Source organism: Scatophagus argus, chromosome 10 (genome assembly GCF_020382885.2).
Source record: "Scatophagus argus isolate fScaArg1 chromosome 10, fScaArg1.pri, whole genome shotgun sequence".
Taxonomy (NCBI): Eukaryota; Metazoa; Chordata; class Actinopteri; family Scatophagidae; genus Scatophagus; species Scatophagus argus.
In genome coordinates, this window is record NC_058502.1 from 1147721 (window position 1) to 1169840 (window position 22120).

The 22120-nt window shown below is 46.5% G+C and overlaps 2 protein-coding genes across 3 annotated transcripts in view; both read left to right on the plus strand.

Annotated features, from left to right (window-relative positions):
• Positions 1-381: 381 nt before the first annotated feature.
• On the plus strand, positions 382-1950 carry LOC124065930 (SLAM family member 5-like). The gene has a single exon (XM_046401859.1). It carries the CDS (start codon positions 847-849, stop codon positions 1582-1584), a length of 738 nt encoding a protein of 245 aa, XP_046257815.1. The 5' UTR covers positions 382-846; the 3' UTR covers positions 1585-1950.
• An 847-nt stretch (positions 1951-2797) lies between these two features.
• Positions 2798-22120, plus strand: part of LOC124065929 (TBC1 domain family member 12-like) — a 32715-nt gene continuing 13392 nt past the window's right edge. Inside the window, exons 1-13 of one of the 2 annotated variants that reach the window (XR_006844510.1) lie at positions 2798-4614; positions 10467-10602; positions 13366-13499; positions 13605-13687; positions 13871-13988; positions 14073-14179; positions 14297-14380; positions 14537-14628; positions 14985-15056; positions 15452-15580; positions 15678-15787; positions 15889-16147; positions 16263-18131. Coding sequence is in view for 1 of the 2 variants with exons in the window: in XM_046401858.1 (XP_046257814.1) it covers positions 3146-4614; positions 10467-10602; positions 13366-13499; positions 13605-13687; positions 13871-13988; positions 14073-14179; positions 14297-14380; positions 14537-14628; positions 14985-15056; positions 15452-15580; positions 15678-15787; positions 15889-16147; positions 16263-16334 (2865 nt within the window). In the remaining variant the exon portion in view is untranslated. Of the gene's footprint in view, positions 4615-10466; positions 10603-13365; positions 13500-13604; positions 13688-13870; positions 13989-14072; positions 14180-14296; positions 14381-14536; positions 14629-14984; positions 15057-15451; positions 15581-15677; positions 15788-15888; positions 16148-16262; positions 20050-22120 lie in introns of those variants that run through there. The other variant, XM_046401858.1, reaches the window with a different exon arrangement.

The window sequence follows — 22120 nt, forward strand, 5'->3', positions numbered from 1 at the left end:
CCCCACGACCCTGACAGATAAGCGGTATAGAAAATGGATGGATGGATGGATTAACAATGGGACCAATTTTTGTAAAACTTTACTTTACCAGTAACCAATCAAAACAGCACTCTGGAGCAAAATGTGTGTGTGTGTAAGCGTTTTATGATCCCAGTTCTTCTGAAACGCCACCCACCCACAAGTGATTTGATGTAGTCAGCAGACGGCACATGGAAACGTGCAGTTGGCCTTCTGTGCCTTTTAAGTGAGAACATTTCAGAAGTGTTAAGAAATGTGTTAGATATTACTGAGATGGAGTAATGTATGTGCCATTACTTTGTATTGTGCCACAATGTGTGCCATGTCAATGTTAATGTTAAGTGATCTATTTATGTTAAAGTCAGTAAAGACTTTGGACAGTAAATACCACGTGTTGTTTTTCTCAGCCTGCCACAACTCAGCTTCAGATCAGCCGATGGAGGCAGTTTGGGTTTGTGCCTTTGAGTTGGTTTTCAAACTGCTCGGTTCAGATGTCAGTCAGCATGTTGAGCCTTTAGGCGCTAAAGAGCTCAGTGCCAAAACCCTGTCGAGGTCATCTGAAGGTTTTAACGCTCACAGGAGGCAAAACCTCAAGATTCAACATTCACTCTGAAGTCAGTTTACAGACAGACACAACTTTGCTGCCCCCAGCACCAAAGTATGAGCGCAGCCGCTTCCTGTTTGGCACTTTTTGGGGGTTTCAGATCCAGTAGGACTTCGCCTGAGCACACACAGTTGACTCGGTCTGCTTCTGTGTCGCAACAGTTTAACAACAACCGTGCAACTTTAAAAAAAAAACAACTTTTATTTCATAGAACATGAGTTCTTATGAAGCTCAAAAACTATCGCTGTGATTGGCTGGAGATACTGGTGGCTGTCCGACCCCTGAAGGGGCAGTTCCGACCTGCTTGTTTAAATAGCGCAGTTTTACCACAGGAGAATGAACTGATCTGTGACATGGAGAAACGAGCCACCTTTTTGCTCCTGTTGGTGAAGCTGTGCTTTGCTGTAGCTGAAGACCCGCCATCATACGGCGCTGTTGGCGGTAAGCTAAACCTGAGGCCTGTTTTCACTGCACCGATCACCAGCATCCTGTGGAAACACAACACCGATCTGCTGGCCGAATGGAACACCGCTGATGGGTTCACTTACTATGGTACGTTTAAGGGTCGCACAACCCTGGACAACAGCACTGCACATTTGGAAATCTCAAACCTGAATCAAGCTGACTCGGGTTCCTATTCAGTGGAAATCAACAACGTTCCCCAGCTGAAGATCAACACTGTTAAGGTCATCAATAAAGTGCCAAAGCCTTCTGTTTGGATCTCACCAGTTTCATGTGGGCCATCATCGATGATGTGCACGTTTAGCTGTGAAGGAGAAACTGACGGAGCTGAACCTGTCACCTACAGCTGGAAGATGGGAGACGGAGCCTGGGAGCCGTCGGTCAAGGAGAGAGACATCAGTAGGCTTGAGATAAAGCTGGATAAGACGGTCACCTGCCGGATGAAGAACCCAATCAGTGAGAAGGAGAGTGAACCCATGACAAATCCGTTTTACAAATAAAATTATGGACTTGGGGTTGGAGCGATCGCCTGATGTCCTCGTGAAGATCAGAGTCAACAGTGAAAGTGCTGCTTCCAGTAGAAGAGGGTAAAATGTGAAAGCAAACATTTCTGGATCACATTTACAATATTTGTGTATATTTAACCACTAGTTTAGAACCAGGCCTGATTGTGAAGTGGGTGTCAGAGGAACCCATGTGGGGAAGTCGATGGGCTGATGAACATGAAGCAATCGTTCTAAGAACAATTATGTAATGCTTTTACTCGAAATGCTTGTTCAGAGCTGACCTCAAGCACAGCATGTTGACCGTCTCACATAGAAAATTCTGTCCTTAAACCAACAAATAAAAGATCTGCTTACACTGTGTTTCGTGTCTTTGTGATGTGCTGGATTTTATAAAATTCACAGAACGAGCAGGAAATATTGCTGACTTTGACTGTTTATATGTTGGTCTTCAGAGTACTGTTGTCATTGAAACAATAAACAATTAGACATAAAGTATGAAACTGTGATATCTAAAACTGTCGCGTTCGGACTGATGTTCAGCGCTGACTCAAAGCTGTGTCATATTCTAACCATCAGATAAAGTCTTCAGACAAATAAAGTTCTGGATCAGGTCGCTTGTGGTGCTTTGACTGTCAGTGAGTTGATTTCTTAGCACAGAGGGTAATACACAAGTTCTCTGCACGAAAGGAACATATATGAAAATAAAAATCAAGGTGGATTTTGTTATGAATGAAGAAATGCATGGTGGTGGTGGAAAGTGCTTGAAGTACAGAACTGTACAGAACAATTTATACTTAATTTTTATCAAGCAAATTCTGTACCTTCATGACTGAAGTGAGAGGCTTCTTTACACTGAAATATATCTATTAAACTCCCAAAATATGAGGGATTGTTTCAGATGAAACGTAGTATTTGGATTATCTCAGCTACTATCAGCTTGTCAAGCTGGGTCTTCAGTTAGCCTAACCCGTATGAAATGTGCTACACAAATAAAGTAAAACTTTAATGCATTTTTATCTGAAGTGGAGTATTTGTACATCATAAAGTTGCAGGTTTTACCCAAGTGAGGAATGTGGGTACTCCTGTCACGGTTGTCGTTATTCACGGGGTCAACCGGCTCAGATGTCTCCGGTGCAGTTGCACGGACTGACCAGTAAGCGTCGCTGTATGTCCGTCAGCGAACCAAAACACGGCGAGCGAGTTGGGGGGCATGACGTCATTGCTGGGGTATTTTCAAGATGGCGCTGGACTGTGGCCGGAATGCCGCTACTGCAGCCAAACGCTGAGGGATTTAATTAATCTTCAGCTCGGCGGCAACGTTAACTTCGAACGACGGAGAAAATATAGTTGTTTTAGACTCCAGAAATGAATACGTTACATCCGGTGGGTGTCAGGTAACGCCGAAGTATCCCTGGCTAAAATGGTAGCCCCTTTCTCCAAGAACAACAAAACCTGCCGCTGTTGTTGCTGCTGCGGAGCTCGGCCGACGGGGCAGGAGGAGTCGTTGCAGGATTTTATGTCCGGGGCCGAGGCTCGCTTGGTGGACTGAGTGGTCATGGAAACGACGAAGGAGAACGGAGGGTCGCTTACAGTCGACTTGAATGAGAACGAAGAAGAAGGAGGAGGAGTAGGGGGAGTGGGCAAAACGGGTCTTAAGTCTTACATCGCATTCAGAGACCACAACACAGCGCTGCTAGCCGGTGTCAGCGGGGGTCAGGAAGCTGGGAGCGGTCACAGTTATGTGACCGGCAACGGGAGGAATGTAAACAGAGACGCCTCAGGACAGTCGCCCCCACACAGCAGGGAGATGATGTTGGTCGCGGCGGAAAAGCACCTCCCTGGCCAGTTGACTGACAGCTGTGTGATTTCGGGGGGTTACAGCGACCACAGTGCCCTGAACGGATTTACTGAGTCATTCGGCCAGGAGGAGCCGACAGTTGTTGCGCTGGAAGGAGGAGGAGGAGGAGGAGGAGAAGGAGGAGGACTCGGCCTCACGGGGACCACAGTCGCTTCCTGTCCAGCTGTGCTCCTGGGTCGGGTTTCGACTGAGACGGGCCGACAGACATGGCAGCATCCTGCTGGTGAGAGCGACGGGGAAATCCCGAATTGTAACGACGTTACACCGAGAGGAGAGACGACTGTCGACTGTACCGGGACTCCTCTCCCTCAGGACCGGCTCCCGTGCACAGGGAAGCACCAGCGGAACTGCGCCTGCTCCGCCGCAGCCGCCTCCTGTCCACATGTAAACATGCTGAACGGGGATGCTGACAGGCCGGGGTGCGAAGCGGATGTCTCTTACTGTAAACAGTCAGGGCTGTTTTCCAGCCCGTTGCCGGACCAGAGACTCGGTTCCTGCGACGTGGACTGTGAGGAAGTGAAAGTAGCCAACGGTGGTTTACACATTGTAAACACTGACAGAGCAACATGTGACGGGGCCGACTCGGACTGCACCCCCGAAAGCAACGCCGACATTCATTACGACCTTGGGGCACAGCAAGAAAACGATGCTGGGTCCGGATTTAGTCTCAGCGACCGCAGCGGAGCTTTGGTCTCCAAGTGCCCCGAGGAGGATGCTCCATCTGCTGCACAGCCCCCTCGTTTCCTCAATCCCTCCTCTCCGGTCCCGTCCTGTGACTCCTCTGCCATGGGATCAAGTGCCAAACTCGCCTCGCCCTGCCCCCCAACCCTCTCCAGTGTGAACAGTGACAGTCCCCCCTCGGAGCCCAGCACCAGGGAGGATGAGGAGGAACTCAGTGACCTTAGTTTACCCGTCAGGCCACAAAGTTTGAGGACTAATCTAAACCTCGCCGTGTCCCTCAGCTGCGATGCCACCCCGCTGTCCCCTGACGAGGATGGGGGCTTTTATTTTGGAGATGAGGACTACGGGGAGGACTTGAGGAACGTTTTGGAAGCGGGTCGCAGGCAGAGCGCTCCGGACAAGCTGCCAGACCTGACCGAGCATTCAGACAGTTCAGAGTCCAAGCTGATGCCAAAGAGGTTCGGCATCGCAGATTTCTTCACCAGGTACGCACGCACGCACGCACGCACACACACACACACACACACACGCACACACACACACACACAGCCAGTCTAGTGATGTGGTTAACGTAATTTTTAAACCCAGAACTACGTCTGCTAGTAAAACAACCACCAGCTCCAATCAGGACCTGCTCACCTGTCCTCATGTACTCCAGACTTCGTGTGTCTTCTCAGTGGGCTTTATAAAAATATGTGGTCATCACTCCGTAAATATTCTGCAAAGTACTAAAAAAAAAGAAGACAAACACTTTCCCCATCTTTCCACTACAGCCGAGGAAAGAAACAACCACCACTTCCTGTCTCAGTGTAGCTGTAAGTTATCCTCCCTGAAATCTCTCACTCATTTCATTTCATCCAGAGGCACGACACACGTTAGCATTGAACTGCAAGCACGAAACCTTTTAAACATGTTTTCTGGCAGGTTTGCATTTGAAACGAAGAGCCATGTTTGGTTTGAGCTGTTGCATTGTGTGGGTTGGCCTGCTGGAAGCTGTGGTCAGTGCAGATGTTCTGTGGGTTCAAAGGTCAGCGTTGACTGAAGCTAACGCAGCTAGCGTGCTGACAGCAGAAGCTATACAGCATTCAGCTTCCTCATATTCTGCTGTATGTGGTGTTTCGCCATAAACAATGATCCCCGTCTGAAGGGCCGGTCAGGCTCGTCCTCAGGTTCAGTGGAAGTGATGGAGTTACCTGGTAGCATTTTGTTCCCAGTCTTGTTCTTTCCCAATGCCTTCAGTTGGTGTTGTGTGATTGGTTGACTTTGTAAAGTCCCACTGGCCACAGATTACCACGTGTCCTCCCACCTCCACTCATGTCCTCCTTCATCTGGTCCACATGTCACTAAATGAACAGATCTCAAGTTGTAACGACGCTCTGGCATTTGTGCAGTGACAGGAGAGATTTTGCTATCGTGACAAATTGATTTTACTTGGAGATAATTGTGGTTTAACTTTACTTTTGGATGAGTTCAGTGAGACAGAGCTCAGTTATTAATGTGTGAACTTATTGAATGTTCATCCAGAGGAGTCGTAGGTAAACTACTGTACATGATTAATCCGTTTGTGACCATTACCCAGTCTGCAGCTAATGATTCTTGTAATTATCAGTTAATCTTCTGATTATCAGTGCAACCAGCAGTCCAAAACCCAAAGACTCTTCACTGGTGTCCAAGTCTCCAGCTACAGAGATACTGAGGGTAAAATCCAGTATCAGTTTCTGTGATGATAGAGGGATTAAAGAGGCCACTTGACCATTTGACATACTTGTGTCTTTTCAGTGTGCAGCCTATAGCTGTGTAATATCCTGATATGTTAATCATGACCCAGTTATGTATGTGTGACACAGCAGGGCTCAGTGACTCAGTGCAGGCTCTTTCCTCAGGGCTTAGCCCACATTTACATTCTGCTTTGTGCTTCTGAAGCTGATCCATCACACCGTTTAACCTCCGCACAGCTGCCACCACGCAGCCGAGATGCTGTGGGCGTCTGTCCATCAGACCTGAAGAAGACAACATTATTTTCAGTTCCTGAAAAGCTGCTATTTCAGGCTTGTCACAGTTACGTGATCTGTTTCATATCGGGTTTTAACGACATTCACGGACGGGGCAGCAATATTAACTACATCTGAAAAATAAAGAAGAAAAAATACCTTCGGAGATAAATACAGGAATTCTGATTCTGATTCTGATTTAATTGGGTACAACACATAGCAACAGACATAATAAAAGCTTAAACTACTTGTTGATGCCTGCAGAGGTATTTTGGTGCAGTTAGTTGTAATACTACTGTGTATCATACCTTTACCTTGTTATTAATACTTGAATGTAACAGTTTTTGAGCCTTGTTTTCATTCAAACGTGTTCATCCCAGCCTTAACGCGTAACAACAGTGTTAATGAAACCCACAGGAGGTGGTGTTAGACATCTGGCTCATAATGGACCAAAACAGGGTTTAGGATCGGTCTCTGCTGCCCAGACTGACACCAAGGAGGCCTGAGGAGGGCCGAGCGGGTTGGCTGAAGAGATCAGAGCGGCAACCTGGAGAGTTCAGGCTGCTTTTGCAACAGCAGCAGCATCTCTGCTGCATCCGGGCCAAAAAGCACCAACCTGACGGCAAGAAGCCCGGAAATTTGTCTCAGTCACACAGACCTTTATTACAGTATATGTGCATTTAAGATCTGCAGTTGCACCTGAGATGTTTTGCAGTTCACACTTGACCTGCTGCTAAGGTCGTGTGGATCTTTCCTTCCAGCATTTGTGGCTGGTGGTTGGTTTGGTCCTGATCCAAGTCCTTTGATGCACAGTCAGATCCAGTCTTTATTTTAATGGTTTGTTTTCCTCAATACTACATTGTTTCCAGACCTCTGAATTGTTGCCCACATTGTGCTCATTGATGTTGTCTGTTGGGATCAAGAAGGAGGACGTCATCCTCCTGTACCAGAGTAAATGTCAGCTGGTGTGGATGAGATGCTGTACTGGTTCCTGTGAGAAGACTTCCAGGAGTGTGGCTGTAACTGACGATTGCTTTCATTATCGATGTTTCTTCAAGTCCGTGTCATGTCATCTCAAGTCATTTAGTATCATAAATGACAAAGAAGAGCAGCAAATCCTTACGTTTAAGAAGCTGAAATCTGCTACTTGAAAAATGACTTGAATGGTTAATCGATTACCCAAAATTGTTGGCAACTAATTTTCTAATTGATTAATCAACTAATGTTTGCATTTATTGAGGAAGTAGCACTTAAGTCAACACATCAGGCAATGTGACAAATGCTTGGAAATGAACTAGAAGCGTTTGTGCAACTTTTTAGAATAAAACTCAAACAATTTTGAAGCACTTTCAAGGTACCTCAACCAAAACAATTCCAAACTCTTTCAGCCGTCATCACCGTATCTAAACTGATTCTGTAAAAGAATTTTAGACCTCTCGGTGTAAAGAGGAAGAGTTTACAGAATTGTTCCTGTATAATACTTGACACCACTAGACAAACAAATATGACGATGGGATCGTTTCATTTCAAATATTAAAAGATGAGTGAGTGATTTTGTCAGTGAAACACCAGCCTTGAAACAGTTAAGATGAAGCATTTCCCAAACCTGTAAGAGAAGTGAGTGGAACTGCACCCTGACTGCATTCCTGCAAGACACAAGAGGAAGTGGATGAGTCCTAAGTAGAGTCAGAGCACTTTTTGTCCTGAGACTGTGACGTCAGTGCAGCTCAGAGCCCGAGGGGGTATTTTCTCTGTCTGATTACAGAAGCGCTGAAATCCTGTCTGACTGGCAGGTGGAGGAAAACTTCTGTTTGTTTAATCTGCCTGCGTCAGGCCTGATTTTGGTTTGGACGCGGGCCTGAGCAGCTGGTTTGAATGTCAAAGTGTCTCGGAGGAAATCCAGACAGACGCAGAGGAGAGAACAGCCCTGATGGAAAAGCTCCACGCTGGCCGTGTGGTTCGCAGGGCTCAGGGCTCGGCAGGGAGAAGATCAGATCCTCCCTGAACACATCCAGTCAGGAACGCTGCTGTATCAAACCTGTCAGCCCACCGCAGGGTGACAAATCCTTCATATTTCATTCACTGCCTGTTGTGTTAACGTGTTGTGACTGTGTTAAAGGTCCAGTTTATCCATCTGTAAAATCAGATTCCGGTGCTCCCATCCAAGCTGTAAGGCTCTCATTGTATTTTCTGATTCAGAGAGAAGTTTTCAGAAAAGGTAAAACGTGTCACCACATGCTAGTATGTTGTATGTTGAGATGCTGCGACATACAAGTCGTTTTCTCCAGCAAAAAATTTTATATCATCTTCATTTTTATATCATCTTTTTCAGTGAAAATGAAGTGCAAACTAAAATCCTGACTCACAGTGCAGTCTGTCAAAATAATCACAGCATAACATTCTATAACTAAAACAGCTCCTGTCGGTTTCATTCCCGCTAATTCCACTAACATGCACACACTAAAGTAAATCAGCTCTGTTCACCCCTGTGGTTAATTATTATTACATCCTTTCCACCCCACCTCAGCTTAGATCTTATTACACACACACGCACACACACACACACACACACACACACACGTGCCATGCCATGCCATGCCGTGTTGTGTTTACTGCTCTGTTCTTGCTCTGCTGAACAACACAACAGTGTGCTGCCTTTTAAATGTGCAGCTACAGGTGTGCTGTCAGGCTGCCTCTGATGTGACACAAAGGGAAACTCTGGGTTTTGTTCCTCTCATGCAGGTGTATGAATAGTGACAGCCTAACCTGATGTCTGATCTACCTGCTGCACTGCCAGCTTTGTCTGTGATCTTCAGGCTGCCGACAAACACACCAGCAAGTCTAATGTTTGCTTAGAAATTTGATTCAAACCGAATGAGCCTAACGTGTGGAAAGTTAACTTCCTATTTTCTATTTCTGATGCGTCGCTTCACTTGTTGCACAACAGCTGCAACAAGTGAGAAAGAAGGTACACTTATAGCTGATGACTGTCATATTCTTAGTGTTTCTTTTCACTTGCCACGTTTAACCTGCTCTCAGACTTGTGACGAAGTGCACAATACATCGTTAGTCGCATGCACTTCACCTCATGAACGTCTTTACCCGCCCTGACGTTCCTGCTCGACTGAAACGACTAATGGATAATCAGAATAGCCAGCAGCTAATTTTCTTTTGCCTGACCAACCGTCGCAGCGCTCCTCAACTGACAAACTGGGTCAAACAACAATTTGAAAGTTTGCAGTTTGTTGTGACTACAAATAATAATGATTCTATAAAGTCAAAAGGCATCTGGTACAAAAATAAACAAGTACACGGATGTGAAGTCATCCTTATGTTGGTCTCTGAAAGCAAACCCGACTTTCTGGCACTTGACTGGGTTATCAAACACAAGTGAGTCTGCAGACAGCAGAGCAATAATATTTGCTCGGCCGTCCACTGGAAATGCATGTTTTTTGTTCTCCTTCTTGGTGTACTTCCTTTTCAGAATTTCTCCAGTTTCTCTTCCTCTCGCCCTCTGAAATGAATGTGAAACTGTTGATTTGGCAGCTTTTCTCTCCAGCATTGTTCCAAAAACTGCTGCAACTGCATGAGTGTGGTCAGAATGATGATGAGGTTTAAACCCCCACATTACAGTACGTCGTCACTATTTATAACCGCTTCTCTTCCTTCGTTTGTTGGGGCAGCTGAATTCTTTTGCTGCATGTTTTGTTTGTGGGCGCCAGCATCTTTACAACATCATAAATGACAAGAGGAAGAGGAAAATCAATGAAATGCTCTGATGATGACGACAGTATTCTCAGTTTATGAGACTTAATGACAGAAAGGAGGACGAGTGAGAGTTTCATGTCACTTTCTTTGCAGACTGTAGGGCCCGTAACATGACGTGTTTCCAGCAGGCTTCATTGCATCAACATAGTTAATTTAGAAGAAAAGCTGTCCTCCATGTCCACATCGCTGTGTTGACCAGCGTTGGGAGACTCCAGTCAGGTGAGGCTGCACTGTTTCAGCCTGCAGCGTGTGGAAAGTTTTTACTGGGTCAAAGTTTTCCGCTTGTTGCTGTTGAATGGACATGTTTGGATTCTTGCTTTTATGTTTCGATCTGCGGCTTCCTGCGTGGAGATGATTTCCTGCTGCGATCATATCGTCCACACCAGAGTTAGATTTGGAATGACGGGGACAATGTGCTCTGCTGCACAAACGTTTGGTCCAGTACCAGGAAAGACGTTAGATGTTGGAGTCAGCATAAAGTGACACGACGTGCACATTCACAGACCCACTTCATTGCTTCCAGCTCTCTTTGAATCGAAGGATTAGCGTTACAATATCTCTTTGCTTCTCTCTTCCAGGAGCCTGTTTTCTAGGAAACCCAAAGAGCCCAAAGTCCTGTCCCATAATGCAACAGGGTGGCGACTGTTCGGCAGGACAGCAGCCAGAGAAGGCGATCCAGTGAAAGAGCCTGCCTCCACGTTGTCCACAGAACAGGTTGGCTTCATCACCGTCACATTCACGTCAGGGTTGTCTCATGGTGTTTCTTACAGTTAAAGTGTGCGTGGAGTCGTCTGTTGCGTGAAGAGATTTAAGGACTTTGTGCTGTAGGAAACTGTGATGAGAAAAAGATTAATCATGAAGATACTCATCAGAGAACTGCTTCTCCAGTGTGGAGATTTGCTGCTTTTCTCTCTTTTTTTGCACTGTTGCTTTAAGACATTTGAGACGTCAGTTTGAGCTCTTGGAACTTATGATTTTCCATTTCACTTTCAAATCGTCAGGAGGTCAGCAGTGAGGTCAGTGTTAGCTTGAGCCCTGGAGTAAATCATGTCAGAAAACACGTTGAGCACGTGGGGCCTTTAAGCTTAGTATTTTGTTTCATAGCTGAAGATAAATTCATGATGCTCACTGTGTTTCTGTTCAGAGAAGTTAAAGCCTACGAACGGGGGAGTTCAGGGTGTCGTCGACCCTGTGAGACATTTGATTGGCTGGCCTGATGGTGTGTGGTCGCTTCAGAGGCTAACGTGTGTGTTTACATACAGCAGGATGGCTGGAATGAGACTGTGAAATGGATTTACTGCGTGTCTATGTGGTCTCTAGGCAACCTCCACACACAGCCTGCAGCTGAGACGCAGATTATTACCCCCTCCACCCCCCACTCTGACACACACACACACACACACACGCAGCTTCCGTCTCAGGTTGATTTAATTAGATGAGGTTTGATTTTCACATTGAACAAACGCTGAAAAGCTGTCAGGAAGCAGCTGTGTCACACACCTGTCGGATCAGTCGTCCTTCAACTGGAGGACACGGTCCCGTCCACCTCTTTGAGCACAACGCCAAATCCCTGCTGTCCTTATTCCAGCTCCAGGACGGACTTCTGACCTCACCGAGCGAAGACGGTCTGACAGGCGTCAGCATTCACACTCGCTCTGCTCACATGATGGCAGCCTGACTCCCATGATTCATCAGGAGAAGAGACAGCCAGATGTGGTTTGGCCTCAGTTGGTTGACACGTCAGACACAAAACTGAGGAGGAGGAGCAGGAGCAGGAAGGCTGACTTCGTTTAAGTTTAAGTTTCGTTTGAAGTTATTTTGTGTGGCGTTCAGAGGCTCATGCCGCCCACATGATAATCCTGTTCTCATTGTCAGCCTCCCTGATAATATGAGGATAGTCACTCCTGCTGCTCTCACACTCTGTCTTAAATGTAACATTCTCTGTAGCCAAAAGTGTGTGGACACCCCTGGCCACAGTGTAATAGGAATCTACCACTGGACCTGTGAAGGCCTGCAACGGGTGTTTAAGATTCATTTCCCATCAGCCCCCACTGCTTCGTGGCCCCTCCTCACAGCTTTTCCTTGAGCTACATATGCCAGAAGTGACGTCATTCAGCTGCATCCAGAAAAAGATGCCATCTGTGTTGCTGTGTGTAAGCATGGACCAAAGAAACGTCCTGCAGGGGCCTGAGGAAGAGGAGTTCAGTGGTGTAACTTCATCAGTCAGTCGGTTTGAAGGCTGGTCCGGACTCGTCCTGTCCCGGTGCTTACTGTTACATGTCAGTCACTGCTCCTGGGCACAGAAAGACCTGCACATAAGGATGAAGTGAATGAAGGAAATATGTTTGTTGTTGAGCTGATTAATGGATAATCTGACCTCGTGTAGTTTGATGGAAGTGTTGGCTTTTGTTGCATGTTTTTAATGTTTTACAAACAAATTGTGTCATCTCGGCCAGCAACTTTGTATTTTGTACTTCCTTCCACAGTCGGCAGCCATCATCAACTCGTTTATAAGAGTGTGTACAGTATTTGTACTGACACAAAGGAGTGGTCATGTTGTAGTTTACTGGATCTGTCACATGATTTTCTCACATCTGACTTTCACTTCTCAGAGAAACTGGTGACACAGCAGCACCAGTTGACCTCCGTCTCCCTCTGCTGGTGGTGCTCAGAAATCTGCTTATAAAAGGCCTGTTGTTGACCCACAGCTGGTCTGCTCCTGTGAATGAACTATTTATTGTGCAGGACACACACACACACACACAAACAGAGAGACTCATAGAGATTTATTCAGATTCGTTCCTCCAATAAACCAGTGTCTTTTCTCTCTGTGCTAAAGGTGAGGAACAATCACTCTGTGTGTGTGTGTGTGTGTGTGTGTGTGTGTGTGTGTTGTACAGCTGTTTGTAGACTGTGGTTTACGTGTTCATAACAAACATTTAGTGACCAAGATATGTCTGACTAAACATATTTCACTGAAAAACTTTATCAACAAAGATGGCTCCGTAAATACAGAATAAGTAAGGATAGTGATGACTAGAAACACAAAAGAGAGCTAAGTCAAAGGTCCCTCCTGACAAATTCACGGTGTTACGCATGACGTTCGTCAGCTGAGCTTCATACTTCAGAACAGACGTGTTCAGTTTGCAGTACTGCCTGGAGGACACGGAAAGCTGCTGTCAGGTCCTTCCAGTACGCCCACTGATGATGAAATCTACCTAACGTGGGCACAAACTTACCTGCAGATGTGAAAAGTACAACTTTGGCTTTAAAGGCAGAGACTGACTGACTCATTCATGGCCTTAGAAACGACCACAACATCCTTTTATTAGCCGTTCTGCTCAGGAAATGTGGACAGTTGAACATCTGCGAGGCCATTGAGGTGAAACCCATCTGCTGAGGGGAGAACATGTGGCACAAATGCTGAAAGCTGAAGGGACATATTCTGTCTGTCACAGCCTCTTCCTCTTTGTTTAGTCTCCTCAGGTGGAGCAGGAGAAGGACTCAGGCGGGTCCTCGTGCTCTCAGCTCCCCCTGGCTGCAGTGAGGAGGAAGAACCTGGAGTTTGAGCCTCTTTCCACCACAGCTCTCATCCTGGAGGATCGGCCAGCGTGAGTAGCTAAACGGTCATCTCTCACCAGTCCCGAGGATGTGACTTCCTGTGGTTTGATTTCATATTGTACTGATACGTACTAACTGCTCCGTCTGTCCTTCAGGAACCTGCCTGCCAAATCTATGGAGGAAACTCTGAGACACAAAATGGAGTATGATGAGATGGTGGCAGGAGCCAAGAGGAGAGGTAGGCACACACACACACACACACACAGTCCAAATCCAAAAGTTTGTTTCTAAGAAACTGTTGAAAACATTTGATTGGATCAGTCAGATCCAATGTTAGTCCACAGGCTGACTGAAGGCTAAATGTTAGCACCACAACATGTTGCCGTCACTCTCAGTCTCTGCCTCTCTGTCTCCCCCTCAGAGATGAAGGAAGCCCAGAGGAAGAAGCGTCAGATGAAGGAGAGACACAGACAGGAGGACAGCATCTCCAACGCCATGGTCGTCTGGAACACGGAGATCCTGCCGCACTGGGACACCATGTAAGTCTCCGCTGCTCTGTGTGTGTGTGTGTGTGTCAGCTTGTCTGTGCAGCAAGTTTATTTAACATGTGTGCATGTGTGTAGGAAGGGAACGAGGCGGGTCAGGGAGCTGTGGTGGCAGGGACTTCCTCCCAGCGTCAGAGGAAGAGTGTGGAACCTCGCCATCGGCAACGAGCTCAACATCACACCAGGTACAAAGACGCGTTGTTGTGTTTGGACTTTGGAGCTGCCGTGTGGTCAGTCGGAGCAGGAAGGGAGCTTCACAGAGTCAGCAGTGTGGATCTCAGTGTGGTTTTGTCTTTGTGCAGAGCTGTATGAGATCTTCCTGTCCAGAGCCAAAGAGAAGTGGAGGAGCTACAGTGAAACCAGCTCAGTGAATGACAGCGAGAGCGGTACGACACCACCAGTCACTCAGACAAATCACTTTCAGGTTTAAATGAGAATCTTCAGGTCTGAAATGAGCCTGAAATACAAGTCAGAAACACAGGCAGCCTCGTAGAATGAAACTAACGCGTTGACTCTTTCTCTCTGCCCCGTTTTTCTGTTAGAGGGGACGTCTCTGGCCGACAGAGAGTCCAGCCTGGACCTCATCAAACTGGACATCTCCAGAACCTTCCCTTCTCTCTTCATCTTCCAGAAGGTAAGAAGTGTGCAGCAGATGTTGTGTTTCAGCTGTCTGTGCTGAGGAGTGTGTGTGGGAGTGGGTTCACAGTTTGCTAAGAGAAACGCTGCCACCAACAGGAGGTTAATTGGTTTAAACACTTAAGATCAGGGTTTGGGTTGGTGTCAAGATGTAAAAGTTAGGGGCTTAGAGCTGCACAGTGGATCTCCAGTACTTCCTGCTTCTTTCCTTCGGTTTTTTCCTTTCTCCTTTCCTTTAGTTCTGTCGCATCTTTATTTACCTCCACTGTTTTTCTTTCTCCCCTTGTATGAATCTGCTGTCGTCGATCCCCGTCTTCCTCCTGCCTTAATCTTAACGGTCTGTTGTCTCTGCAGGGTGGTCCCTACCACGACCTTCTCCACAGTGTACTGGGGGCTTACACCTGTTACAGACCTGACATCGGCTACGTGAGTCTGCTTTGTCCTCTGCACTCGAGATGAGATGAGATGAGATGAAAGAACTGAGCTTTGATGAGTGGCTGTAGATGTATTTAATTCAGCGTGATGATGAAAAGGTCACGGTACTTTGAATCTCAGAACCGCTCAGGCTGTTTCAGTTCTGCTCTCGGAAAAATGCAGTCAGGAAGAAATTAACAGCAGAAGGAATTTTGTCATGTGAATTTTGAGTTGCCTGCTTGAGATGCAGTATGTGTTTTACTAAATCCTCAGAAGAAGGCGTAAAAGAAAGGACGGGAGCAGTGACTGAATTTTTGTTTTTGGGTTTATACACACACACACACACACACGCAGACACAGAGTCCATCTGTCATGCTGATCTGCACTCTGTGTGTGTGCTGTTTCAGGTCCAGGGCATGTCATTCATCGCTGCTGTGCTGATCCTCAACCTGGAGGAGGCCGAGGCCTTCATCACCTTCGCCAACCTGCTCAATAAGCCCTGTCAGATGGCCTTCTTCAGAGTCGACCATGAACTGGTACACACACACACACATACACACACACAGACACACAGTTCTTCATGTTCACTCTTACCTTGACCCCCTCTCCTTTGTTTCCTCTTCGATCCGTCAGATGCTGAAGTATTTTGCAGCCTTTGAGGTTTTCTTCGAGGAGAATCTGCCCCGTCTCTTCAGCCACTTCCAAACCAACAACCTGACCCCTGACCTCTACCTGATCGACTGGTGAGTTACTGAAGACTCTGTCCAACATGCTGTTGATGTTCAGGTGGAACATCAGCAGCCCTGGGACCTGGATGATTCCCCTGATTTGTGTCTCTGTCCAGGATCTTCACTCTGTACAGTAAGTCACTGCCCCTGGACGTGGCGTGCCGGGTGTGGGACGTCTTCTGTCGGGACGGGGAGGAGAGTTTGTTCCGGACTGGGCTGGGGATCCTGCGTCTTTTCGAGGACATCCTGCTCCAGATGGACTTCATCCACATCGCTCAGTTCCTGACCCGCCTGCCGGAGGACCTGCAGTCGCACACGCTCTTCGCCGCCATGGCCAACACACACATGATCAGCAGGAACCGCCGCTGGGCTCAGGTCAGTGTCACACTCACAGCTCAGGGCAAAGTCAGTGGATGTGTTTCTGATATCCTGCATCACAAAAGCTTTGTTTGAAACGACAAGTGGATTCATTTTCCCTGTTTTCTCTCAGGTGTTTTCTGCACTGATGAAGGATGGAAATAAAGAGACGGACAGAAACACCAGCCCGGCTTTGAGAAGCTAACAGCAGAGGCTAGCTGTGAAGCTTGAAGCTACGTAGCCTGAAGCTAAGACGTTTACCTACGAAGCTTGAAGCGAGGCAGGAGCTGACATCAGAGATGAGCCGTTAGATCGGCCGGCCGGTCAGGAGGAGGAAGAAGCTGCTCCGGCGTGTCCTGAAAATCTAAAAACCCGAGTGGGAAACCAAGGCGGTTGGTTAATTCTGAACTTCGACAGCCATTATCAGTATTTCACCAGTTGCCGGTTGTTTCGGCAGCAGAGTCACTATTTGACCAGCCTGGAAAACCTGAAAAATGAAACATGACTTTGGGATGATGTGGCGGCTGGGAGGGAAAACTCGCTGATTGGTTTGTGGTAATTCTGCCTCCACGCTGGGACACAAACACCACTAACACGAGCTGTACGCCCTGTGTAATTCTCAAAGACTCTAATCTTCGGTGCTAATGATTTTCTAAAGGCCTCGAAAATGACCTCTGTGGTTTAATTATTAATGTAGGTCCTTGTGGTTTTGACTTAATGACACTATGATTACTTTGCTGCGTTTTTAGCTTGAATGAGGCCTCTGGATCTAAAAATGACGGCAATCTGCCCCAAAACGAATGATGCTGATATCCTGGGAAAATTAGCTTCCCATTTTAGCTTTTTCAAATTTTTACACACAACCAAGACAAGAAAAGGTTTGGAAGCCGAGAGGAAAACGCTTGGGGAAACAAACGTAGTCTTTCCAATCGGTAGGCAGGAATCAAATTATAATATATGTTAATTAATTACGAGCAGGCGATGAGTAAATATTTTGTAATTTTGATGTTTTACAGGAAATTAATTTCCAATATCCAATATGGTCCAATTTTTTTTACATGTTATGAAAGTCAGTTTTTGTGATGGTGAATACAGGAAGTCACTGTCACCGTGGGTGTAACCAATTTTTAGATGCTTCAGAGTAAAAACTCGTCGTGTCCTCGGTCAGCGGCCGCACGTCTGTGATTCCCGGTTAGATTAGATAGAAACACTTGGCTTGGCTTTTAGCTTTTAGCAGCTTGGGCTTGAGAATGAAGCTCTTGATTCTTTGCAGCTGAATTTTTCTCGCTTGTTTCGTCGTTTGTGAAAATGCAAAACGAAATCCTCAGCAGACTGGGAGTTTCTGTCCATGAACAGGTCTTGCACTCCGAACACGTTAGGGCATTTTAGTACGAGAATGTTTGGGAAAATGTTAGCGTTTTTACTTAGCGGCAGATTGTTTCTGTTCTTAGTTTGAACAGCAGGCAGACGTGAGCAGAACTGAACGCGGTTCCTCCCAGCGTGATGTTGAGCCTCCTGCTGCTGACTTCAGACACGAAACTCGAGCTGACTAATCGTGATTGACTGTTGGTCAGCCAAAACCAGATGGACTCTGGGAGACTGGACTTTCAGTGTGTCCTTACATTTTAGAGATAAAGCAGTTAGGACTGTGAGTAATGATTGTCGTTATTATTGATTGTTCTGCTGTTTATTTTCTCAATTAACCGTTTGATCTAAAAAATGCAAGCCAAACTGTGGAAAATGTCTTTCCCAGAGCGCAAAGAGAAGTCTTCAGATTGCTTGTTCTGTCCGACCAGCAGTCCAAACGCCGACGATGTTCAGTTTACTGTCACAGAAGAACATATTCAAATCCGAAAGGTGGGAAACTGCAGTTTTATGGTCATTTTTGCTCAATGCAGATCAATTGTTCTTTGAGTTGAAACAATTAGCCGTGCAGCAGAAAGTGAGTCCATTTGGCATCCACACATCCGACACTCCAAACGACTGCTGTGTGTGTGTGTGTGTCAGTCACACATTAGAAGCAGCAAACACAAAGTTTCCAGCCTGTGCCAGACGCCCCGTATGTTCAGTCTGGATTATAATCCCACAGAGACAGAACGTCAGCCTGTCCGAGGGCTTTACGTCACCTCCACTCTGTCACTTTGTGCTCAACACTCCACGCTGTAATGTAACCTCCGCCTCCGTTTCAGCCCTACCTCGCCATGACCACATACACACACACACACACACACACACACACACACACACAGCTGATGAGTCCTTTCCACTCACCCCGCAGCAGATGAGCAGGCCTTAAAACGTGGACCAAGCAGTCAAATCTGACTGCAGGAAAACTCGTCAGAGTAGACGAGCGAGGAGGAGGAGGGGGAGGAGGAGGGGGAGGGGGTGTGAGACGGGAGGTGAAGCAGCTCTGAAAGAATCGAGAGGATTTTTTATTTATAGATTTTTTACAACCACTTTTGATTGCGACTAACTTATTGCTGCCTTTGTTATTTTCTGTCTGTGGTCACTTTTCTTCGTTATGGCGTGTTGATGCTCTGAGTGGAGACGGTGGGAGGTCAGAATGGTCAGCCTTTTCCTCCACGCTGCTGCTTCTCCGCTGAGTTTCTCTGCATCTCACCAGTGTTACGCCACACGACTCCAGAGATAAGACTTTGTTGTTGCACACTGACCAACCAGAGGCCAGAACGCGTGTGTGCGTGCTGATGAACCAGCTGGTTTCAGTGTGGTTCTGGATGGCTGACGTCTCGCCATCCCAACGACCCGCTGAGCGCCGTGTTTTAGATTCACTGGAGAGCAAACATTTATGTCTTTAAAACGCCAACTCGCGTCTGTTCAGGCTGATTCTCGCGTACTTCACACTAACTCACAGCTTCGTAATCTTTCTCAGTTATTCAGGAAGTTAGCTGAGGAAGTGCTGTGAATTTTCAAAATAAAACTTGACCAAAGTGTTCATTTAGCACTTGACAGTGAAATCAGAGTGTAAACGAATGTTTCCCAGACTGAGTCACTATTTCAGGTGTGGCTTCACACGTTTACTGTCCCATTAACAGTAAAGTCACATAATGAGCACGTGCATCATTCAGTGCGTGTCCTCTGAAGACTCAGAAACGCCTCCAGTGGATCTAAACACTTCAGCTTCAAAACGAATCACAGAAGATAAAAGAATTAGCACTTTGTGAACACGAGCTGCTGTGTTTTTACAGCCACACTAATTACACTGATGCTCAGTGATGCAGAAAAACATGAAATCTTTTCTCGTTTCTCGTTTCTTTTTAAGGTGAATGAAGAAAGTTTTATCATCTCCACACTGTGGAGTTTGTCACACCTTCATGCATCCTGAGAAGTTTTCCCTGAAGCTAAAAATATTCTCAACACTTAAACCAAAATTTGTCTTAATTGTTCTGCGACAGCGATATCCTCAGTCTGCGTGTCGGGTTATAAGTGACTCCAGATTTTTGATTTTAGTTTGGTTTTGTCAGTGTTAACGCACAGGATGCAGTATGCGAACGTTTGTCCTGTCAGTTTATCTGAGAGTCAGAAAAGTTTCAGAAATGTTAAGTAACATATGGTGTTGGTTTTGGCAGGAGATACTCAGTATGATTACCCAGAATCCTCAGCAGGTTGACCTGAAGGTCCCTCGTCAGTCAGCTGTCAGCACAAGATGAGATTAATGAGTTTTTTTTGTCCCCTCTAATATGTTCCACAAATTCATTTTATTTTATTTTTTGTTGTCACTTCAGTTGTATTTTATATTTTCATGTAAATTCAGTTAACTTTTTTCCTTGTTTTCTTGTCAGATTTCAGTGTACAGTGTTTCATGATGCCTTACAGGTGATGTAAATAAACTGTAAAAATGTCCTTTCTTTTCATATACTGGCCACTAGTTACACATGTAAATAAATGTCTCAGCAGACCGAGTTCTGTCTGTCTTTTAAACCTTAAACTTGAAGAGGATGACTCAGTTCAGTGGGAAGAGGTCAGAGGTCACGGACAGCCTGAGGACGCTCACATCTCACACCAGAGACGTCGCTGTCAGACGTGGAGCGAAAAGAACAGTCACTACAAGTGAAGTAACTCACAAGTACCTTCAGGTACACATGTACAGGGTAAATGTACTTACTTCACACTACTGACCACAAGGGGAGCCTGCTTTAGACCGAACTTTGACTGACAAACTGAACCAAGTCATTCTGCTTAAGTGGAGATGAAAACGCCGTCGTGCTGCGTGCACTTCAGGCCACTAGGTGGAGTCTGCTGACCAGCTTTGACCTGACAGCTTGAGGCCTGAGGGTTCTGTGAAGCACAGGATTGATTGCAGTTTTCCTTAATCATCCACACACGAAGCCTCATCGAGGCCTTGGGAAATGTTTCTGCTCCATTCCCATCCCGGTAATGTTCTCTTGCAGTTTAATAATTCACTTTTTACTCATATCTTCCTAGAGTCTTCATTGTTATTATTATCATCGTGTGAGCAATAAGAGTGTCAGCACACAAAGTCTGATGAGTTTTAATTGTTTTATCTTCATTAATCCCCAGAAAACCTCAGTGCTTTGCTCTATCTTTTCACAGACCCGTCATGATGGTGCAGACTACATCCTGGATCAATACAACCCAGAGATCTGAGATCTGAGTGAACATCTGCGGCTTGAACCTCTGGTGCAAGTTCCTCGTGGCAGCAAGTTCTGGTCAAAGCGGTGCAGATGAACGGCGACCACAGTCAGGGCTCTCAGGTATTTCCGAGGCCTGCGGTGAAAGTGAGGCGAAGCCGCGAGGGGCCTCTCTCCGCATCTGAGAGGGAGGAAGAATCTGTGGAGGTATTTGGAGGCAGTCTGGGGGCTTTCCTGTGGAGGTGGGGCTGGAGGGGAAGATGGAGCCTGGTGCCCCGGGGGCCTCTGGGATACCACAGCGGGAGGCGGGGAGGCCAGGAGGCCGGGAGCCTGAGGTCAGGGCAGAGGAGGCTGCATGGAGGGGAATGGATGAAGAAAGAACAACAGCAGCAGCACAGAGTAAATCTGTAAAGAAAGCTGAGCACTCAAAAATCAGTCACATGTCAAAAAGCTTCAGACCGTGACGTCTGGCGTCTCCTGCAGCCAATCTAAAGAAAAAGCAAAGCAGCCAATAAAATTCCAAACATGATCTGAAGAGCAACTTGATCATTAACAAAGTGACGTCCAGTGACTTCACCTGTCACTCCGCTGCAGAGTGTGGCATCCACAAAACAGGATGAAGATCTCATCTGTCACTGCGCTGAGCTCCAGGGCACCTGGTTTTAACTTCCTAACAAAGAATTACAGGAAAACAGAAAATAAGAACATTAAAAATCCTCAAAGCCTGATAGTTTGAGTTTCAAGCAGAAGATGATTTATTTTTTTCTGTTCGACTGTTCCTTTAACACTCATCTTCTGAGCCCGAGTGCAGATCGGATGTACCGTCTCCGTGGCAGGCTGGATGAGCTGAATGATGAGTTAAAAACAATATGCTGAGCTCCGTTTAAAAATATATACTGTTTTTAAACGGAGCTCAGGAGGAAAAGACAGGAGGAGGTGAAGATGAAAAAACAGGAGGACGGAGGGGGTGCAGACTGCGGGTCAACACGGTGTTTCCTGTCCTCTGGGATGTCTGGTAGCTCTGGATGACTGGATCACTCATCTGTTCTCCTGCACTCTTTCATCTCCGCCTTCGCTCTCGCCTTCCTCCTCCTCCTCCTCCACTCATCACTCCGTCACCACAGGCTGTTTGGTTTCAGTCCACATTAACCTCTGCAGAGGGCTGTCCGCCGATCACACCACAAGTACCACACAGTTTGACTGACAGGTAAAAACCGGGGAGTCACCTGTCAGCTCCAGGTGATCTGCAGACTCCTGAAACTGGACAAATTCACCGTGTTTTTGTCTGCAGGGTGCAGATATCTGTTTATTTACAGAGCAGAGCGTCGTTGCTGCTGAGCGTTGGTGTTTTCGGCCTAAATTTGACAACACAAAATGATGA